Source organism: Vulpes lagopus, chromosome 10, assembly GCF_018345385.1.
Source record: "Vulpes lagopus strain Blue_001 chromosome 10, ASM1834538v1, whole genome shotgun sequence".
In the NCBI taxonomy this organism is placed as follows: domain Eukaryota; kingdom Metazoa; phylum Chordata; class Mammalia; order Carnivora; family Canidae; genus Vulpes; species Vulpes lagopus.
Genome location: NC_054833.1, coordinates 107710920 through 107729167, shown reverse-complemented (window position 1 = coordinate 107729167; position 18248 = coordinate 107710920). Strand labels below are relative to the sequence as shown.

At 48.6% G+C, this 18248-nt stretch overlaps 1 protein-coding gene across 1 annotated transcript in view; it reads left to right on the top strand.

Moving 5' to 3' along the window:
• Nucleotides 1–13585, top strand: part of CDH3 (cadherin 3) — a 45484-nt gene extending 31899 nt beyond the window's left edge. Inside the window, exons 10-16 of the mRNA XM_041769872.1 lie at nt 1452–1693; nt 2087–2232; nt 2988–3212; nt 7422–7628; nt 9932–10062; nt 10456–10602; nt 12696–13585. Of these exons, the coding sequence (XP_041625806.1) occupies nt 1452–1693; nt 2087–2232; nt 2988–3212; nt 7422–7628; nt 9932–10062; nt 10456–10602; nt 12696–12905 (1308 nt within the window). The 3' untranslated portion in view covers nt 12906–13585. The remainder of the gene's footprint in view (nt 1–1451; nt 1694–2086; nt 2233–2987; nt 3213–7421; nt 7629–9931; nt 10063–10455; nt 10603–12695) is intronic.
• Nucleotides 13586–18248: the final 4663 nt, after the last annotated feature.

Genomic DNA, 18248 nt, shown 5'->3' with positions numbered 1-18248 from the left:
AAGAGAGAAAGCGAGAGAGATCTGGAGAAGGGGGAGGGGCCAAGGGAGAGGGAGAAGCAGACTCTGTGCTGAGCAGGGAGCCTGACATGGGGCTCATCCCAGGACCCTGAGATCATGACATCATGACCTGAGCTGAAGGCAGATGCTTAACCCACTGAGCCACCCAGGCGCCCCTTATATGATACGTTTATCACTATCCCCTTCTTGCACCCAAAACTTTGTAATGCCCTTTTTATATTGTGAAATAAATTTCTTTTTTTTTTTTGTGAAATAAATTTCATTTATAATATAACTTATCCAATTTACACAATTTCTAGAAATGTAGAATTCTCTGTGAAATAAAGGAGGATTTTACAGGAAAAGTTACTGATAATAAGATCTATATGTAAAACTTGGGTGCATACGAGAAAACATAATGACGTGGTCAGTTACTTGCATCTCTCTGTAGAATCGTCCAAATGCAGTGGATGCTGCATGTCACTTGGGTGGCTCATGCATACCACAAGTCATACTGATGTCTTTACTGAGTAGCAAAAAAACAGCTTTCAGGGAAAAGCCTGAACAAATCAAATGACAAGCTCCCCTCAGAAGTTGCACTCCTAGAAAGGTCACTATATATTAAAACCACACCAAAAACTTAGTTTATATGTAAAACATGTAACTATAAACAGATGTTTCACACCCATGCATATGTGAATGTCCAAGGGGATATTGGCAAGTCCCGTGGCCTGTGGGGACAGTTCTTTGTGTCCCTGCCCTAGCCTAGAAATGCCAACAGCGTCCCCAACAGGTGAGTCATTATGACAACCAGAAAGGCCTCCGAAAGTTTCTACAACAACCCCTACAAGGCCACCACCCCATTGGAAAGCAGTTCTAGGGCTTCCTGGTCTAGGTTTGGTCTGAGAGGCCCCATCAGCCACTCAGAAAGTGCAGGAGGCTGGGGTGCCCAGGAGGCTCAGACAGTTAAGCGTCTGACTCTTGGTTTCAGCTCAGGCCACGATCTCAAGGTCGGGAGACCAAGCCCTGCATCGGGCTCAGCCCTGGAGCCTGCTTAAGATTCTCTCTCTCCCTCCCTCTGCCCCTGTACTCCCTCAAAAGAAAAAAAAAGTTCAGGAGGCTTTATGCAAAGGACAGCATTTCTATTTGAAAGATTTATTTATTTTAGAGAGGGTGGGGAGAGGTAGAGGGAAAGGGAGAAAGAGAGAAACTGAAGCACGCTCAGCCCCAGCCTGGAGCATGATGCGGGCCTCCACGTGGGGCTCGGTCACAACTCCTGAAACCAAGAGTCAAACGCTTAACTGACTGCACCCCCCAGACGCCCCAGAAAAGACAGCATTGTTGATGTTGGGAGCCTCGAACCCCTCCCTGTTGGTCCTTTCTGCCATCACAGCACCGCAATGGGTCCTCCTCACAAACTGGCAACTCAGGTCCTCCCTCTTCTTCTCTCTCAGGGCTTGGACTTCGAGGCCAAAAACCAGCACATTCTGTACATCGAAGTGACCAATGAGGCACCTTTTGTGGTGAAACTCCCGACCTCCACGGCCACCGTGGTAGTCCATGTGGAGGATGTGAATGAGGCACCTGTGTTCGTCCCACCCTCCAGAGTCGTTGAGGTCCAGGAGGGCATCGCTATCGGGGAGACTGTCTGCACCTACATTGCGCAGGATCCCGACAAGGGGGGTCAGAAGATCAGGTACATGGGAGCTGGGCTTGGATGCATCCAAAAGCAGTAGTAGTATTGGATGGGCTATTTAGTATGGTCTGCATTTGTTCTAATTACCATAAAGATTGCTAAATATACTGAACATCGCCCCTACACAGGGCCTTCCCTCCTACCCTCCCCAGGGCTGAAGACTGAACAGAGATCCAGGGGGGCAGGTATACCCCCTCCCCCTCATGTGTCCCTGCTGGGCCATCTCCCTGCTGCTCAGGCTCCCATTTAGGGGTGAGGTGCATTTTTCATGTGATCCTGCTTAGGAGCCCTGAGTCCCATGACACCATCTGCCAGTTGGAATGAGTAGGCTTTGAATGACAACCAGAATTCTAAGTATTCTAGGTATGACTCTTCTCAACTTTTCCATTCCAGCTACAACATCCTGAGAGACCCAGCCGGGTGGCTAGCAATGGACCCAGACAGTGGGCGGGTCACAGCCTCAGGGGTCTTAGACCGTGAGGATGAACAGTTCGTGAAGAACAATGTCTACGAAGTCATGGTCTCGGCCACAGATGATGGTGAGAACTTCCTCCAAACGCCTCCACTTGGGTATCTTTGGAACCCATGACATAACATATCCCCTCCACAGACATAGCATGGGTACCAGCAAACCTATCTGAAGGGTCAAGGAAGACTTTCAGAGGAGATTTCTAAAAACTAGGATTGGCTGGCTATGGTTTCCCTAAGATCCAGGTGTTAGGAGAAAGATTTCTTTCGGCCCATGTGTGTAGTTCACTGAGCCCTGAATTGGCCAGTTTCCTAAACCTTGTGATTTGATTGAAAGGGGCTGCCGGGAAAGGGCCATGATTGATTAGTGATGTCACACCGTGACAGAGTTGAGAGTTGTGATGTGATTTGACATCTCTGCTTGACACAGTGAAGCAAGGCCTGGAAACAGGTGAGAAGTCCCAGCAGGACTGTGAAGGGTGACATCCTTAAAGCTCATCAGCAAACATTGCATCAGTCCTGGGGTGGCCAATAGGTTTCCCTTTGTGATAGATTGGTAGTGGCCATATGGATGAAGTGGCTGTAACTGTCCTATGATCAGTTAGGAATGTCTGCTATCAGAATGATGGCATGATTGCCATGGACTTGCCATCACTGGTTTGACCTATGATGAGACTAGGGCGGGGCATGGAGGGTCTTGAAAAGTTGCAGCTGGGCAGTGAACAGGAACCTCCCTGAGGCTGACTGGGTAGGTCATAGAGCTCAACATTCATCACCCCCACCATGGGCAGATGCTGAAAAGGGATCTATGTGTCATTATGAACAGGGAGCCCTCCCACCACTGGCACTGGGACCCTCCTGCTAACACTTATGGACGTCAATGACCATGGCCCAGTCCCTGAGCCCCGTTGGATCACCATCTGCAACCAAAGTCCTGTGCCCCAAATGCTGAACATCACGGACAAGGACCTGTCCCCCCACACCTCCCCTTTCCAGGCCCAGCTCACACACGACTCGGACATCTACTGGACTGCAGAGGTCAATGAGAAAGGTAACTGAGTGGTGGTGGTAGGTGGGTGTGTGCCCCATATGAGGACCCTGTCCACATTATGGTCTGCGTTTGAAAGTCAACCAAATCCTAGTTATTAACTTAGTTTAAGCCTTCAAGAATGCTCTAGCCCAACCACCTTTCTGTACAGTTTGAAAAACTGCGGTGGGGGGTGGGGAATGTGGACCAGGATGTGTGAGGTATCACATAATGAAGGAGCCAGGACTCCTGCAGTGATAATAGCTCACATGCCGTGAGCATGCTTATTATGTGCTAGACAGCACTTCGGACGCTTCATAGATGAGGTTACTCAATTCTCACAGAAACCCACATCTATGTGCGTATGCCCCGTTTACAGGTGAGAAACCAGGCTTACAGAAAGTTCAGAAGGTGAAAGATCTTGGCAGAGGCATTACAGCTAGAAAATGATGCCACCAGATTTTGAATCCAGGCAGTCTGATTTACCGTTGGTGCGCTGCTGCCTACCATTTATTGATCCCTGAAATTACACAAGATGCTCGCCCTTCCTTCCTTCCTTCCTTCTTTCCTTCCTTCCTTCTTTCCTTCCTTCCTTCCTTCCTTCCCTATTTTATTTATTTTAAAGATGTTATTTATTTATTCATGAGAGAGCGAGAGAGCGAGGCAGAGACACAGGCAGGGAGAAGCAGGCTCCATGCAGGGAGCCCGATGTCGGACTTGATCCTGATCTCCGGGATCAGGCCCTGGGCCGAAGGCAGGTGCTAAACCGCTGAGCCACCCAGGGATCCCCTCTTTCTTTAATATTTCTACCACCCTCTGTGGTCAATGTTTTTATCCACATTTACAGATGACAATGAGGCTCAGAGGGGTTAAGTAGCATGCCCAAAGGCACAGAGTGTGTGAGTATGGAGCAGAAGTTGAAGCCACAGTCCCAGGCCGTCACACACCTGCTTCCATCTACTTCCCTATCCTTTCTCTTTTCCATCCTGCCCTGGCAAGGGGTCTAATGGCGTCAAGTGAATGAGGACCCAGGATATGTGAAAAATCCAGCCCCAAGTGCCAGTAAGGCCCCTGGAGTGAGTGACACTGTTGACTTTGGTTTGAAATGTCCCCCCCACTTCCTCTTGGGGTTGAGGTGCACCAGGAGGAAAATAGGGAACCAGCACACACAGATTCTGCCCAGAAGGAACCAAATGCCCAATGTCTAGTACTGCACTGAGCACAGCCCAAAAAGGACTCAGGAGACATGCTGCAGACACCCACATTGTGTCAATTTTATGATTATTGTGATTTGAGTATATAATGTCAGGCACCTTGTCTTTAACAAGCCCAAGTTGGTCTCCTGTCACCCCCTTGTGGCCTAGAAGCCATTTTTTCTCCTCCCTGATCTTAGCGTTTACAGACAATGGACTCTGGAACCAGGATGCCTTGGTTCCAGACCCAGTTCCTCTGTTTACCAGCTCTGTGATTATGGGCAAGTTCCTGAACTGCACTGATCATCAGTTATCCCTATCTGTAGAATGGTGCCAATAACTGTACCTACTTTCATCTAGTTCCTGTGAAGATAAAGTAGGTGATTATGCGAGAGGCTTCTTGTCAGTGCCCAATAGATGTGAGCAGCCACCTTTACTAGCACTCTTCCCCAGCGGCAATCACAGATCTGGCTCGGTCAGGTGTGAACATTATGGCCAAAGCCTAGTACCAACACCTGGTTATAGTATTGATACCTGGTTCTTGGGGAGTTCTTTGCTTGTTTTGTATTTTTAAGATTTATTTGAGAAGGAGGGAGGGAGGGAGAGAGAGGGAATATGAACCAGGGAGGGGCAAGGGAGAGGAACAAGCAGACACCCTGCTAAGTTGGGGGACCCAATGTGGGGCTCAATCCCAGGACCCCATGATCATGACCTGAGCTGAAGGCAGACACTTAACCAACTGAGCCACTCAGGTGCTCCTGGTTCTTGTGGGCGGGTGGTTATTTTTTTTAACTTTTTGTATTTGAGAGAGCGAGCAAGCCAGAGAGCACAAGCAGGGGGAAGGGCAAAGGGAGAGGGAGAAGGAGGCTCCTGTCTGAGCAGGGAACTTGATTCAGGGCTTGATCCCAGGACCCAGGGATAATGACCCGAGAGCTAAAGGCAGACACTTAAGGTCTCAGCCACCCAGATGCCCCTGGTTCTTGTTTTTTTAATTTAGTTTTTCTATCTAACCATGTCCTTATTGTCAAGGGAGTTAATCCAAATTCTACTCCTGTGTGACCTCAGTCTGGTTACTTAGCCTCCCTAAGCTTCAATTTCTGCATTTATAAAATGAGGCTAATAGTGCCTCCTCTTAAAGTGTCAGTGAAGATAGAGTAGAGCCTTGTACCCAGTTAGTGTCCCCTTAGTTACCAGCACCACCATCATCACAGTCACCTGAGAAATCCTCCCTCCAGCATGGGGACATGATGGTGTAGGGATGTTTTGATGAAGTACCCCACATTGACCTCCATGACTTTGGTGGACTAAATATTCAGCCTGCAGAGCTCCCTGTCTACCTTCCATTACTGTACAGGAACATAGCAAATTCTCCCTTCTGCTTTTTTTTGCTAAGAGGAGCCCAATGTATATGCAGGATCTTTAAACAAAAAGTTGCTTAAAGTCCGTGCTGAAGGGACGGCTGGGTGGCTCAGCGGTTGAGCGTCTGCCTTTGTCTTAGGGCATGATCCTGGTCCCGGGATCGGGTCCCACATCTGGTTCCCTGTGAGGAGCCTGCTACTCTCTCTGCCTGTGTCTGTGCCTCTCTCTGTGTATCTCTCATGAATAAATTTAAAAAAAAAAATCCATGCTGAAATACGCTGGCAACCCTGAGGGTGGGTGAGCTAGAAAGGTGGGGTGGTTTTTGGTTGCCCCAATGATTGGGGACACTCCTGGCATTTAATGACAAGAATCTGTAATGCTTGGGAGAGTCCTGCATGATGAGAAATCACACTGCACAGGCTAATAGCTCCTTCCGTGAGAAGTCTAAACTGAAGGCCTTTCTTCTGAGAGACCCCTGACCTTATATTTCTCACCCACAAACATAGCCCTCTTCCCCATTTTAGGATGGCCACACCTTGTGCAGCCTCACGGAGGCTTGGCTTCTGCTTTGTGTCCAACCTGCCACTCGCCCAAAGCCTTTGAAGGCCAGTTAGCACCATGTCCACTACAGCCTCGTAGCCAGCACCCCTGAACTTGTGTGCATCATGAATGCTGTGACAGCACAGTTTGGAAGCCTCTCTGATCTGCCTGACAATCCCAGTTATATCACCAAGTCCTGTGCATTTGGATTTGTTCATAATTGATGTTCTCAGGGTGCCTGGGTGGTGTAGTCAGTTGAGCATCCAACTCCAGGTTGTGTTCCTGGGGCCATGGGATCGGGCACTGTGTCAGGTTCTGCGGTCAGCGTGGAGCCTGCTGGAGACCCTCACCCTCTGGCCCTCCCTCCTGCACTCACACATGCACTCTCTCGTGCTCTCTCTCAAATAAATAAATCTTTAAAAAAAAATTGATAATTTCACAGAAATACCAGTGTTTCAAATAATGAAGTTCCATCAGACCGTTGAGACATAAACATATTTACTATTACTGTAAATGCTATAATAATAAATGGTAGTGAACTTTCAAATAGGAAAACAAGTGGTCAGTTACTGTGAATATGTAAAGATGGGGTTAGTTATCTCCAGGAACGATATATTTCAATGTGTTCTTTTTGAGAACAGTCAAGCAGCTAAAGTTGCTGAGAACTCTTGGCCCTGCCTGCCATGACTTTTTTAAAAACTTCATTATCTTAAAAATGCTGTGACTATTGATTTGATTTTAAGAAAATAAAATGATGGGGCAACCCAGGTGGTTCAGCGGTTAGCGCCGCCTTTGGCCCAAGGCATGATCCTGGGGTCCCAGGATTGAGTCCCACGTCGGGCTCCCTGCATGGAGCCTGCTTCTCCCTCTGCCTATGTCTGCTTCTCTCTGTGTGTCTCTCATGAATAAATAAATAAAATCTGGAAAAAGAAAATGATGAATTTATTTTGTTATCCCAATAATCCTTTCCATGATAGTGAACTTGGCTTTGGCCAAACATTAATCTTTAACACTTGGCGTAAGTGTGCTTTTGGGGCATTTCTCACTAATTGCCCAGATGGAGAGGCAGTCTCCTTAACTCCAACAGGATATGCTCAGTTCCACTGTGGCCTCCCGGGTAAATGTCATCTGTCTGCTCCAGGAAACACAGTTGCCTTGTCCCTGAAGAAGTTCCTGAAGCAAGACACATATGATGTGCACCTTTCCCTGGCTGACCATGGCAACAAGGAACAGCTGACAGTAATCAAAGCCACCGTGTGTGACTGCCACGGCCACGTGGAGACCTGCCCCCACCGCTGGAAGTGGGGCTTCCTCCTCCCGCTCCTGGGGGCTGTCCTGGCTCTGCTGTGTGAGTACCGGTGCCCTCCCCCCCTGTAAGGATGGGGTAGTTAGAAGATCCAATTCTACCCTGACCTGCTGGGATGGAGGCATCCCCAACATCACCCATCAGTTCCTGGTACTCGTAGTTCCTGAGTGTCATTCAGGTGATGGATGTTTATGGAGCTTCTGGTATGTGCCAGGCTTTGGGGATACAGTGGTGAACCAACAGACTCAGCCCTGCTGTCATGTCATCTAGAGGCTGGAGCAGTAATTCTGAAAGTGTGGTCTCCAGACCAACAAACAGCATCAGCAGGATCAGGAACTTGTTAGAAAGGCCAGTTCTCAGGCCCACTCCTGACCCACTGATTCAGAAACTTAGGGGTAAGACCCAGGAATCTGTGTTTTAAGAAGCCCTCCAGGGTTCTGATTCATGCTAGAGTTTGAGAGTCCTTGGTCTAGTGGGCAGAAGTGTTTAGTTACAAACCGAGTTCTTTTTTCTAAAGATAGAACCTGTCACATTTACTTTTTTCCACTCTCTGAATTGGTCCTTACACAGAAACACGTTTAATCAAATATGAATTCGGGACACCTGGGTGGCTCAGCGGTTGAGCATCTGCCTTCGGCCTAGGGTGGGATCCTCGAATCCCAGGATCAAGTCCCACGTTGGGCTCCTGCATGGAGCCTGCTTCTCCCTCTGCCTGTGTCTCTGCCTCTCTCTCTCTGTGTCTCTCATGAATAAATAAATAAAATCTTAAAAAAAAAAAAAAAAAAGGAAAGAGGTGAGGAAGCAAATCATGCAGATATCTCAGGAACAGCAAGTACAAAGGCCCTGAGGCAGCACTGTGCTTGGTGTGCAGAAGTGACAAATGGCTGGAGTGGAAAAAACAAAAGGGACAAAAGTAGGAAATGAAGTCAGAGAGGTGATGGCTGTGGTGGGGCATCATGTTGGGCCTTGTAGGCTATTGCAAGGATCTGGATGAAATGAGAAGTCATCAGAGGGTTTAGAGCAAACCAGTGATGTGATCGGACTTGATTTTTTATATGATTCCTACTAAACAGACTGGTAAGGGTGGAGACAGGGAGACTGTTAAGGAGCTATTGCCATAATCTAGGGATAAGATGGTGAGAGATGGTCATATTTCAAGGCAGAATCAGTTCGGGTTCATATGTGGTATGAGGAAAAGAACCATCAATGTTTCTAAGACCTGAACAAGTAGAAACTGGAGTTTCCATTAACCAGTTTGGAAAAGATCATGGGAAGAGAATTGCCAGGCAGTCCGAATGGAGATACCAGTAGGCAGATATATAAGCTTTGTTGCAGGTGAAAAGTCCAGTTCACCTCCCCCCTTTCCCCCAGATTCATTGGGGAGGAAAAGAGGAGAAAAAGATTGCAGCAAAGCCTCCATAGGCTGTGCATTCTGAGAACCTGTAGACTCCCCAAGAAGGCTAGGTCTGTTTTCTCTGGCCAGTGATAGACATCAGTTCTGTAAACAGGCCAAAAAAGTGGTAAATAGTGGTTGTATTCTCTCCTACTGAACAGCCACAGAGAGAGCCCTGGAGTCCCTTCTTTATATGGGATTAACTGAAGGTGGTTCTGGCATTAGGGAGAACAGCCAGGCATCAGTTGTCCACTACCCCCATGTCCAAATAGGCTGTCAGCCTTTCAAACCATAGCACTAAAGGCCAGTCCTCTTGAAATACCAAAACCGTATTTTACCTGTATTCAAATTACTACACCTTATCAGACTTGCAAGGTCTTGCTTTCCACTGAAAGTCTGTGGTTAATTTAGGTGTCACTTGGGGACTGAAAAAGCAGACGTTGAAAAGTAACATCTGCTAGGAGATTCCCATCCCCCAGAGAATTTCCTTGAGGACCTTTATCACCGATGAGAGAAGACTGGCAATAAATGATACAGAATTACTGGGGGGAACGAAGTCAGGTTGCTGCTAGGAGGAGGCGATAGTAGGCCGAGGCATGAATGGGGAGAGTGTGTGTGTGTGTGTGCGCACGCGTGCGCGCACAGTGTTCCAGGTAAGGAAAGCCCAAATGAAGATCCTGAAGCAGGGTGGATTTGAGGGACTCCAAGGAGGCCAGTGTGACTAACCCCATGCAGGCATGTGCATATGTGTGTGGAGACAGGCAGAGGCCAATCCCATACACTTGGATAAGGATTAGGGGTTTTCCTAGGTGCAGGGGAGCCATTGAAAGTATTTTAAGCCCTGGCTACTGAGTAGGGGCATCTAAACTTGGGTGAGGCTCTGAAGGCTTGGGGGTACAGGCCAGCTGTGTGTGTGTGAAGGGTGAACATTTACCCTCCCTGACTCTTCCAGTCCTCCTGCTGGTGCTCCTCTTGTTGGTGAGGAGGAAGAGGAAGGTGAAGGAGCCCCTTCTGCTCCCGGAAGATGATACCCGTGACAATGTTTTCTACTACGGCGAAGAGGGAGGTGGTGAGGAGGACCAGGTAAGGTATAGGGAGGTCTAGGGGTCGGGAGATGGGTGCCCCAAGGCCACTGGTGGAGGTGGCTGAGTCAACCAACTAACCACATCAGCTACTTTGACCAGACTCTGGCCTAACATGTCAATTTTCATGTAGGATTGACTACCAACTCTCCTTTTCTGAGAGGATATCTGGTCCAGTGCTATAGTCCCTTTGACCCCAGCCAAGATGGCCTTGAGGCTATGCTTGATTTCTGAGGAAGGGCTGTGGAGACGAGGGCTTTTGGAAATGTCTGGCAAAGATTGTCTTCTAAGACCTACCCGTGAACCAGAAACCCATGTGGCAGGGGAGTGGGCTGAAACCTAAACTGTGGGGGGCTGCCTTCTCAGTCCCATGCTCTACTTCACCTCCATGAAGGACTATGACATCACCCAACTCCACCGGGGTCTGGAGGCCCGGCCTGAGGTGGTTCTCCGCAACGATGTGGCACCAACCTTCATCCCCACACCCATGTACCGTCCACGTCCAGCCAACCCAGATGAGATTGGAAACTTCATCATCGAGGTGAGGCCTAGGGGGCCAGCCTGGCACAGCCCTTTATTCAAGCACCAGCAGCATGGGATAAAGAGCAAGGGCTTGGAGTCTGGGCATGGGAGGAAGTCTGGGCTCCTTCCACCAGCTGTATGACTTTTGGCATATTTGAGTTACTTCTGGGTTTCTGTTCTCTCCTCCATAAAATCCTAAGGGGCAGAATGGTTAGCAGTATGTTAGGAATAATTTATTCATTTATTCAACAAATAGAACAATTGTTAGAAAAATGTGCAGCCAGACTAAGTTTGAATTTTTAAAGGTCCCAGGTGACCCCAACGCGGAGCAGAGTTGGGGACCCTCTATTATAGATTGCCTTTTTTTTTTTTTTTAATTTGAGAAAGATCATGAGCTGGGGTGGGGTGGGGGTGGCACGGGGTTGGCAGAGAAAGGAGAAGCAGATCCCCCACTGAGCACACAGCCCTATGAGGCCTCATCCCAGGACCTCAAAATAATGACCTGAAGTCGGATGCTTAACCGACTGAGCCACCCGGGCGCCCTATTATGTGTTACTTTTAGGATTGCATCAGTAAGCACCTGGAGCTGCAGTTCCCAAACATTGGAATCTCCTGTGGAACTTTAAAAATTACTGATGTCTATGACTCCCTGCAGAGATTGTAATTTAACTGATCAGGATGTGGCCAGGACTTCGGAATTTTTAAAAAATTCCCTAGTAGGAATCCTTGGGTGGCTCAGCAGTTTAGTGCCTGCCTTCAGCCTAGGGCGTGATCCTAGAGTCCCAGGATCAAGTCCCACATCGGGCTCCCTGCGTGGAGCCTGCTTCTCCCTCTGCCTGTGTCTCTGCCTCTCTCTCTCTCTGTCTCTCATGAATAAATAAATAATTAATTAATTAATTAAATATTCCCAAGTAGTTTAAGTCTAGGAACCAGTGGCCTGGCATGTAGCATTTATTAGGTAATGATAGTGATTTTTTAAGATTTTATTTATTTCTTCATAAGACACACAGAGAGAGGCAGAGACATAGGCAGAGACATAGGCAGAGGGAGAAGCAGGCTCTTCGAGGGGAGCCTGATGCGGGACTCGATCTTAGGATCCCAGGATTACAACCTGAGCCGAAGGCAGATGCTCAACCACTGAGCCACCCAGGCGTCCTGATGATAGTGATTATTGATAATAGCTGAGTGTTTCCAGTGTTTTTAACTCCGATCACATGTTTGATTTATCTGAGAGATTTTGAAAAATAGCAGTGCCTGGAATCCAGGGATTCATTTGTTTTTTTAAGCTCTGATTTTTTTTTTTTTTTTCCAAACCTCTCCAAGCTTAAATATTCAGCCAGGGTTGTGAGAACAACTGAACTAGGTATATAGCAGGTATATGATAGGAGCCTATCACAGGCTGGTATCTCATTAGCAATAAATGGAGATTTTCTTTTCTCTTTTTTCTTAAGACCCAACATGGGCCTTGAACACAGACCCCGAGATCAAGAGTCATATGCTCTACAGACTGAGCCAGCCAGACGCCCCATAAATGGAGGTTCTTAATACAAGGAAGGATAGACTGATGGAATTTTTTTTAATAGATTTCATTTATCTATTCATGAGAGACAGACAGAGAGAGAGAGAGAGAGAGAGAGGCAGAGACACAGGCAGAGGGAGAAGCAGGCCTCATGCAGGGAGCCCGATGTGGGACTCGATCCCAGGTCTCCAGGATCATGCCCTGGGCCGAAGGCAGGCGCTAAACCACTGAGCCACCTGGGCTGCCCAGTCTCCCATTTTAAAGACAAGACCAAAACAACACATAGAGGTTAAGGCGTTTGCCCAGCTTCACAAACCTAGGGTGTGAAGCCCAAGTTCTGACTCCAGCTGTCTGATTTCGGAGTCCCTGCTCTTGCCCCCTGGCCCGGTGCACAGAGCCCTTACCGTACGCTGGGCTCGGGGCTCAGTGGTTTTGTGTGTAGTTTCATTTCACCTTTCAGAACTCTAATGGAGGGAAGAGGTATCTTCACAGATGAGGAAACGCAGGCTCAGCAGGGCGAACTCCCTCGCCCGAGCTCTCGCAGCAGCTGAGCGTCTGAGCGCTGCTCCTAACCACTGCTCTTGTCACCGCAGAACCTGAAGGCGGCCAACACGGACCCCACGGCCCCGCCCTATGACTCCCTCTTGGTGTTTGATTACGAGGGGAGCGGCTCCGACGCTGCCTCCCTGAGCTCCCTCACCTCCTCGGCCTCTGACCAGGACCAAGACTATGACTATCTGAACGAGTGGGGCAGCCGCTTCAAGAAGCTGGCGGACATGTACGGGGGTGGCCAGGATGACTAGGCAGGACCAGGGGCTAATGGTCAGCTGCGGCGGCATCTCCAAGGAGCCTGAGTCCTCCCCTCAGCTGGGGACTTGGGAGCCTGTCAAGAAGTGGCCTTAGCGACTTGGAGAGAGGCCCTCAAATCTCACATTAAGGGTTGGTTTCTAAGCCTTTCAGAATGGAGGCACATGGGCGCTTTGATTTCACCTCTGGAAACCTCTCCGCCTGGGCCAGGCTTGCCTCCAAGGCCAAATTTCTGGGAGTCTGTCACCTGCCATAAAATGCCCGGACCGACTCTGACCACCCCATGCCCCCCAGTGATGATGTTCTCTCTGGAATGGACCTTTCTCCTTCTCCTTAGAATGAGACCTCTTATTGCAACCTGGATTTTTTTTTTTTTTTTTTTTTTTTTTTTTTTTTTTTTTAATGCTGTCTTCAAAACATTAGAGGCGGGTCCTCAGCCGTCCCCTGGATTGCTCAGAAACCCAGGCCTGAGCTGCTCGGCTCACACGCCTTCATGCATTTCTCTCTCCTCTCCGGACAACAGGCCTCCTATCAGAATGAATTCCTGCGTTTTTATACTAAGCGCGACTATGTTGTCCTTTATTTTTTATTTTCCCTGTTGAGTGCTGTAGATAAAGAGTGATGACAATTGTGTAAATGTACTATGACTTTTTTTATTAAAGGAATTTTTCCCAGAGGTGTGTGGGGAGTGAACTACTTTTTTATCGTAGTTTTATTGCAGAGACACAGGCAGAGGGAGAAGCAGGCTCCATGCAGGGAGCCCAACGTGGGACTTGATCCCGGGTCTCCATCATCAGGCCCTGAGCCAAAGGCACCCCTGAGCCACCTGGGCTGCCCCAAGGGAATACCTTTTAACTCTGCTGCCTTCACCCGGCTTCTTCTCGATGGTAGAGGAAACTCAGGAGTCATATGCTTGCCCAGGTGGGCCTGATGACGGTAAACCTACCCTCCTCTCTACAAATTTGTTTTTTTTTTATTTTTTTATTTTATTTTTTTTTAAAGGTTTTTTCTTTTTTTAATTTATTTATTTATTTATTTATTTATTTATTTATTTATTTATTTATGTATTTATGATAGGCACACAGTGAGAGAGAGAGGCAGAGACACAGGCAGAGGGAGAAGCAGGCTCCACGCACCGGGAGCCCGACGTGGGACTCGATCCTGGGTCTCCAGGATCGCGCCCTGGGCCAAAGGCAGGCGCCAAACCGCTGCGCCACCCAGGGATCCCTTGTTTTTTTTTAAACGTAATCTCTACACTCAATGTGGTGCTCAGACTCACAACCCTGACTTCGAGTCAGGGTCTTCCAACTGAGCCAGCCAGTGCCCCTCTCTCTGCAAATTCTGAGCTCCCCTTCTGTGTGGGAGAACCATTAACCCTCTTCTCCCTGGGCTGAGCCCCACCAGAGCTACCGGCACCGTCTTTTCTGGAACAGTGGCTGCTCTTGCATAGTGCAGCATGGAAAGATTTCCTCTTCCATGTGGTAGGCTCTATATGGAAAGGTAGGGAGGGGTCTGATTCTGCTCTTCCTGGCAAGTTAAATTTAACCTCTACTTGCCTCACATTTTTCATTATGAAATGGGGAGTTTTTATGCAGATCAAATGACTTAATATCTGGCACACTCTAAGTTCTATTTGTGTTCACTGGTAACAGCTACCACTTATTTAATACTTTCTAGGGCCAAATAACTTTAATTGATTTCCTTCAAACAAATCCTCACAACCACTCTCGGAGGGGATTTTCCTCCTTTAAAGAATGGCCTCATTGTATTTCTTTTTTTAAGTGACACCTGATCATCATCAAAATCAAGCCAGACAGAAAATGAGAGAAGTCACCCAGGATGTCCGTGAAATTGGAACGGTCCTAACAACACGCAGACGCAGGGATGAGGATGAAGAGACAGCAGGGAAAGAACAATAATTCCATGTGTGCCTTTGTTAAAATGAAGTGGAACATTTTCTTTGCAATGAACCAAGAGAAAAGAATGTGAAGTGAAGCCAAAGGGTTTGCTGAACTTGAAATAAAAGTCTTCTTCCCGCAAGAGTGACTAACACTCTAAAGCATTGCTACTCCAATGCAGCTCCTAGCCGGGCAGCATCAGCATTAGCGGCCGAATCAGAGAGTCTGCAGGTGGGACCCTGAAATGTGCTTTCATAGGCCTCCAGGCAGTTCTAACACACTGTCAAGTTTGGGACCAAAGCTCTGAAGGAGGAGGCAGAGGGTGTCCTGAAATCAAAGGGGAACTAAGTTGGGTGAGAAACCCTTCCCACCTCTCCGTGGTCCACAGCACTCCACAGCACCTTAGCCTGCAGGTCAAGGCCATCTCCCGCCTCACCCTCCAGCTGCAGCTTCTGGCTCCCGGGGCCTCTGATTTCCCTCCACCAGAGTCCTGCTGCTCTTGCCGATAAGGTGAGAGGATTAGGTGTCTCAGCCAGCAAACACCTGCTGCCTCTTATCTTCAACTCCTCTCTAAAAAGCCTGAATAAAGCCTGAAACCCTATCTTCAGCCAAGACTAATAATAAAACCAAACAGCCCCTTGTGCAGGCTGGCCTTCCTCCCCTGAGATTTTTGGAGGGCATTGAGGAGGAAAAGTGGCCTCTTCCAGCCAAGCCTGGGCTCTGTGGAGGGATCTAGATTCCCCTGGCAATGGAACGAGGCACCAAACTCTGAGTGATTTGGGGGGAAGAAAATCTGGGCTCTGTGATGGGGATGGATGTTACTCTGGGCCTGCTTCTCCTCTGCAAAATGGGATTTTAGGACTGTGGTCTTTAGGACCTATAATAAGTCAGCACATGGTCAAGTTACCCATGCTAACCACTCCAGAGCTTAGCCCCCATAAATAACCAGTGTGGCTGGCCATACCAGGGGGGACTGGGTGAATGAGTTTATATACCTGGAATGTTAATCTTTGATATTTTGTGGTGTGAAAATTTGGTATGCATCCTTCCGATCTATACACATACACGTTTCACATACACGTTGCAGTATACATTTCATAACAAGGCCTCGGAGGCTGCCTCACCGTCTGCGACATACCCAGTTGGGATGTGTTAGCATTTATTTAATAAGCTCACCACCATCCATGGACATTGAGGATTCTAATCTTTTGACCTTAACCATGTTGAAAAAAAAAATGGGAAAAAAAAAAAAAAAAAACCATGTTGAAATAAAACTCCCTGGAGCATCCAGCTCTGCAAATGCTTCAAAGCCTGTCCTCCAATGACCAGGGATGGGTGAGAGGGGTCCTCATGGCCTTGTTTGGGATCAAGGCTGCCCACTTCCAAGTGGAGGGGTCAGTCAAGCTGACAGCTTCCTGCTGGAAGGACCCCTCATGCTCATTCTGTTAAGTGACCGCCCCGCCCCAGACTTAACAGCCAAAGTCACAGATCCCTAGTCCAATTAAAAAAAGAAATTGGGAAAAAAAAAAAATTAAAAAAAAAAAAAAAAAAAAAAAGAAATTGGGGATCCCTGGGTGGCTCAGTGGTTTGGTGCCTCTTTCGGCCCAGGGTGCGATCCTGGAGACCCAGGATCGAGTCCCGCATCGGGCTCCTGGCATGAAGCCTGCTTCTCCCTCTGCCTGTGTCTCTGCCTCTCTCTCTCTCTCTATGTCTATCATGAATAAATAAATAAAATCTTTAAAAAAAAAAAAAAAAGAAATTGTGAGGGACCCTGGCTGGCTCAGTCATTGGGGCTTAAGACTCTTGATCTTGGGATCATGAGTTTGAGCCCATGTTTGGCATATCGATCACTAAAAGAAATAAACTTAAAAATTTTTATATCGGGATCCCTGGGTGGTGCAGCGGTTTGGCGCCTGCCTTTGGCCCAGGGCACGATCCTGGAGACCCGGGATCGAATCCCACGTCGGGCTCCTGGTGCATGGAGCCTGTTTCTCTCCCTCTGCCTATGTCTCTGCGTCTCTCTCTCTCTGTGACTATAATAAATAAATAAAAATTAAAAAAAATAAAAATAAAAAAAAAATAAAAATTTTTATATCAAATTGCTGGAAGAAGGGTGGCCGAGAGATCTGGCTCTTTGGCTTCCTCTTCTTAGTGTTTCTCCTTAAGCCCCAAACCACAGCACTTTGAAAATTGCCCTCAATTCACCCCTGTTGTTTTTCAGATGGGAAGATAGTTTGCAAAGCAGGCACTCCCCAACATCCCCTCAGCAGGGCTGAGATGGGCAGAGCCCGAGCCTCCCTTCACACATTTTCCCTTGCTGCTGACCTGAGCTGGGGGGCTGCAGATAGGACCCACTTCCTCGGGTGAACTTTGTCTAGGTCCTTGGGGAGCCTGAGGGAAACGACTGTCCTCCTTGGAAGGTGGGCAAGTAACTGAGGTCTCAATGCACAGCCTCTTGTGCTTAACCCTAGGCCCACACAGGGACGACGCAAGATCCAGGCAGGGAAATGCTGAGGGATGGCCAGTCAGGAGGGGGTCCTGAGGTCGGCTGGCCTGCCACTAAACGTTTGGGTGGGGACAGTCACTAAGGAAAGCCCCTTTTACAGTCCGTACCTCATATGTCCAGTTCCAAACTCACTGGGGAACTCCACAAAGCCAACTCCTTTTTAGCTAAAGGTAGAGCTACTTTCCACCAAGAAGGCATTGGTTCAGGGCACAGGTTCAAATCCTACACTTGCAGTGTATGATCACCTTAACTCAACCTTTCTGTGCCTCACTTTTCTCATCTGCAAAATGGAGGAGTAAATGAGTTAATATGTTTTTTAAAGATTTTATTTATTTATTCATGAGAGACACACAGAGGCAGAGGGAGAAGCAGGCTCCCTGGGGAGGAGCCTGATGCGCCTCCATCCCAGGACCGCGGGATCCCCCAAACCGAAGGCCGACCCTCAACCTCTGAGCCACCCAGGTGCCCCAAGTTTAATATGTGCAGTGTTGAGCAAGAGTGCCTGGCGTGCGGAGCTGCCGAAGCGCGCTCTGCTGCGCGATGGCTGCGGGCTGGGCCGAGACCGCCCCTGGGTCTCCGCTGCTCGCGCTGCCTGCGGGAAGCGACTCCCGGGCCTTCCCCAGGCGCCCGGCAGAGGGCGCTACCGGCCGGCGGGCCGGGGGGGGGGGGCGGTGCGCGGGGGTGAGGGCCTGCAGGCGTGGCAGCCGCCCGCGGCTCGGGAGCAAACTTTGGTGCTTCCCCTTTTACTTTTTTTTTTTTTTAAGATTATTTATTTATTCGTGAGGGACACAGAGAGAGAGGCAGAGACACAGGCAGAGGGAGAAGCAGGCTCCATGCACCGGGAGCCCGACGTGGGACTCGATCCCGGGTCTCCAGGATCACGCCCTGGGCCGAAGGCAGGCGCTCCACCGCTGGGCCACCCAGGGATCCTGATG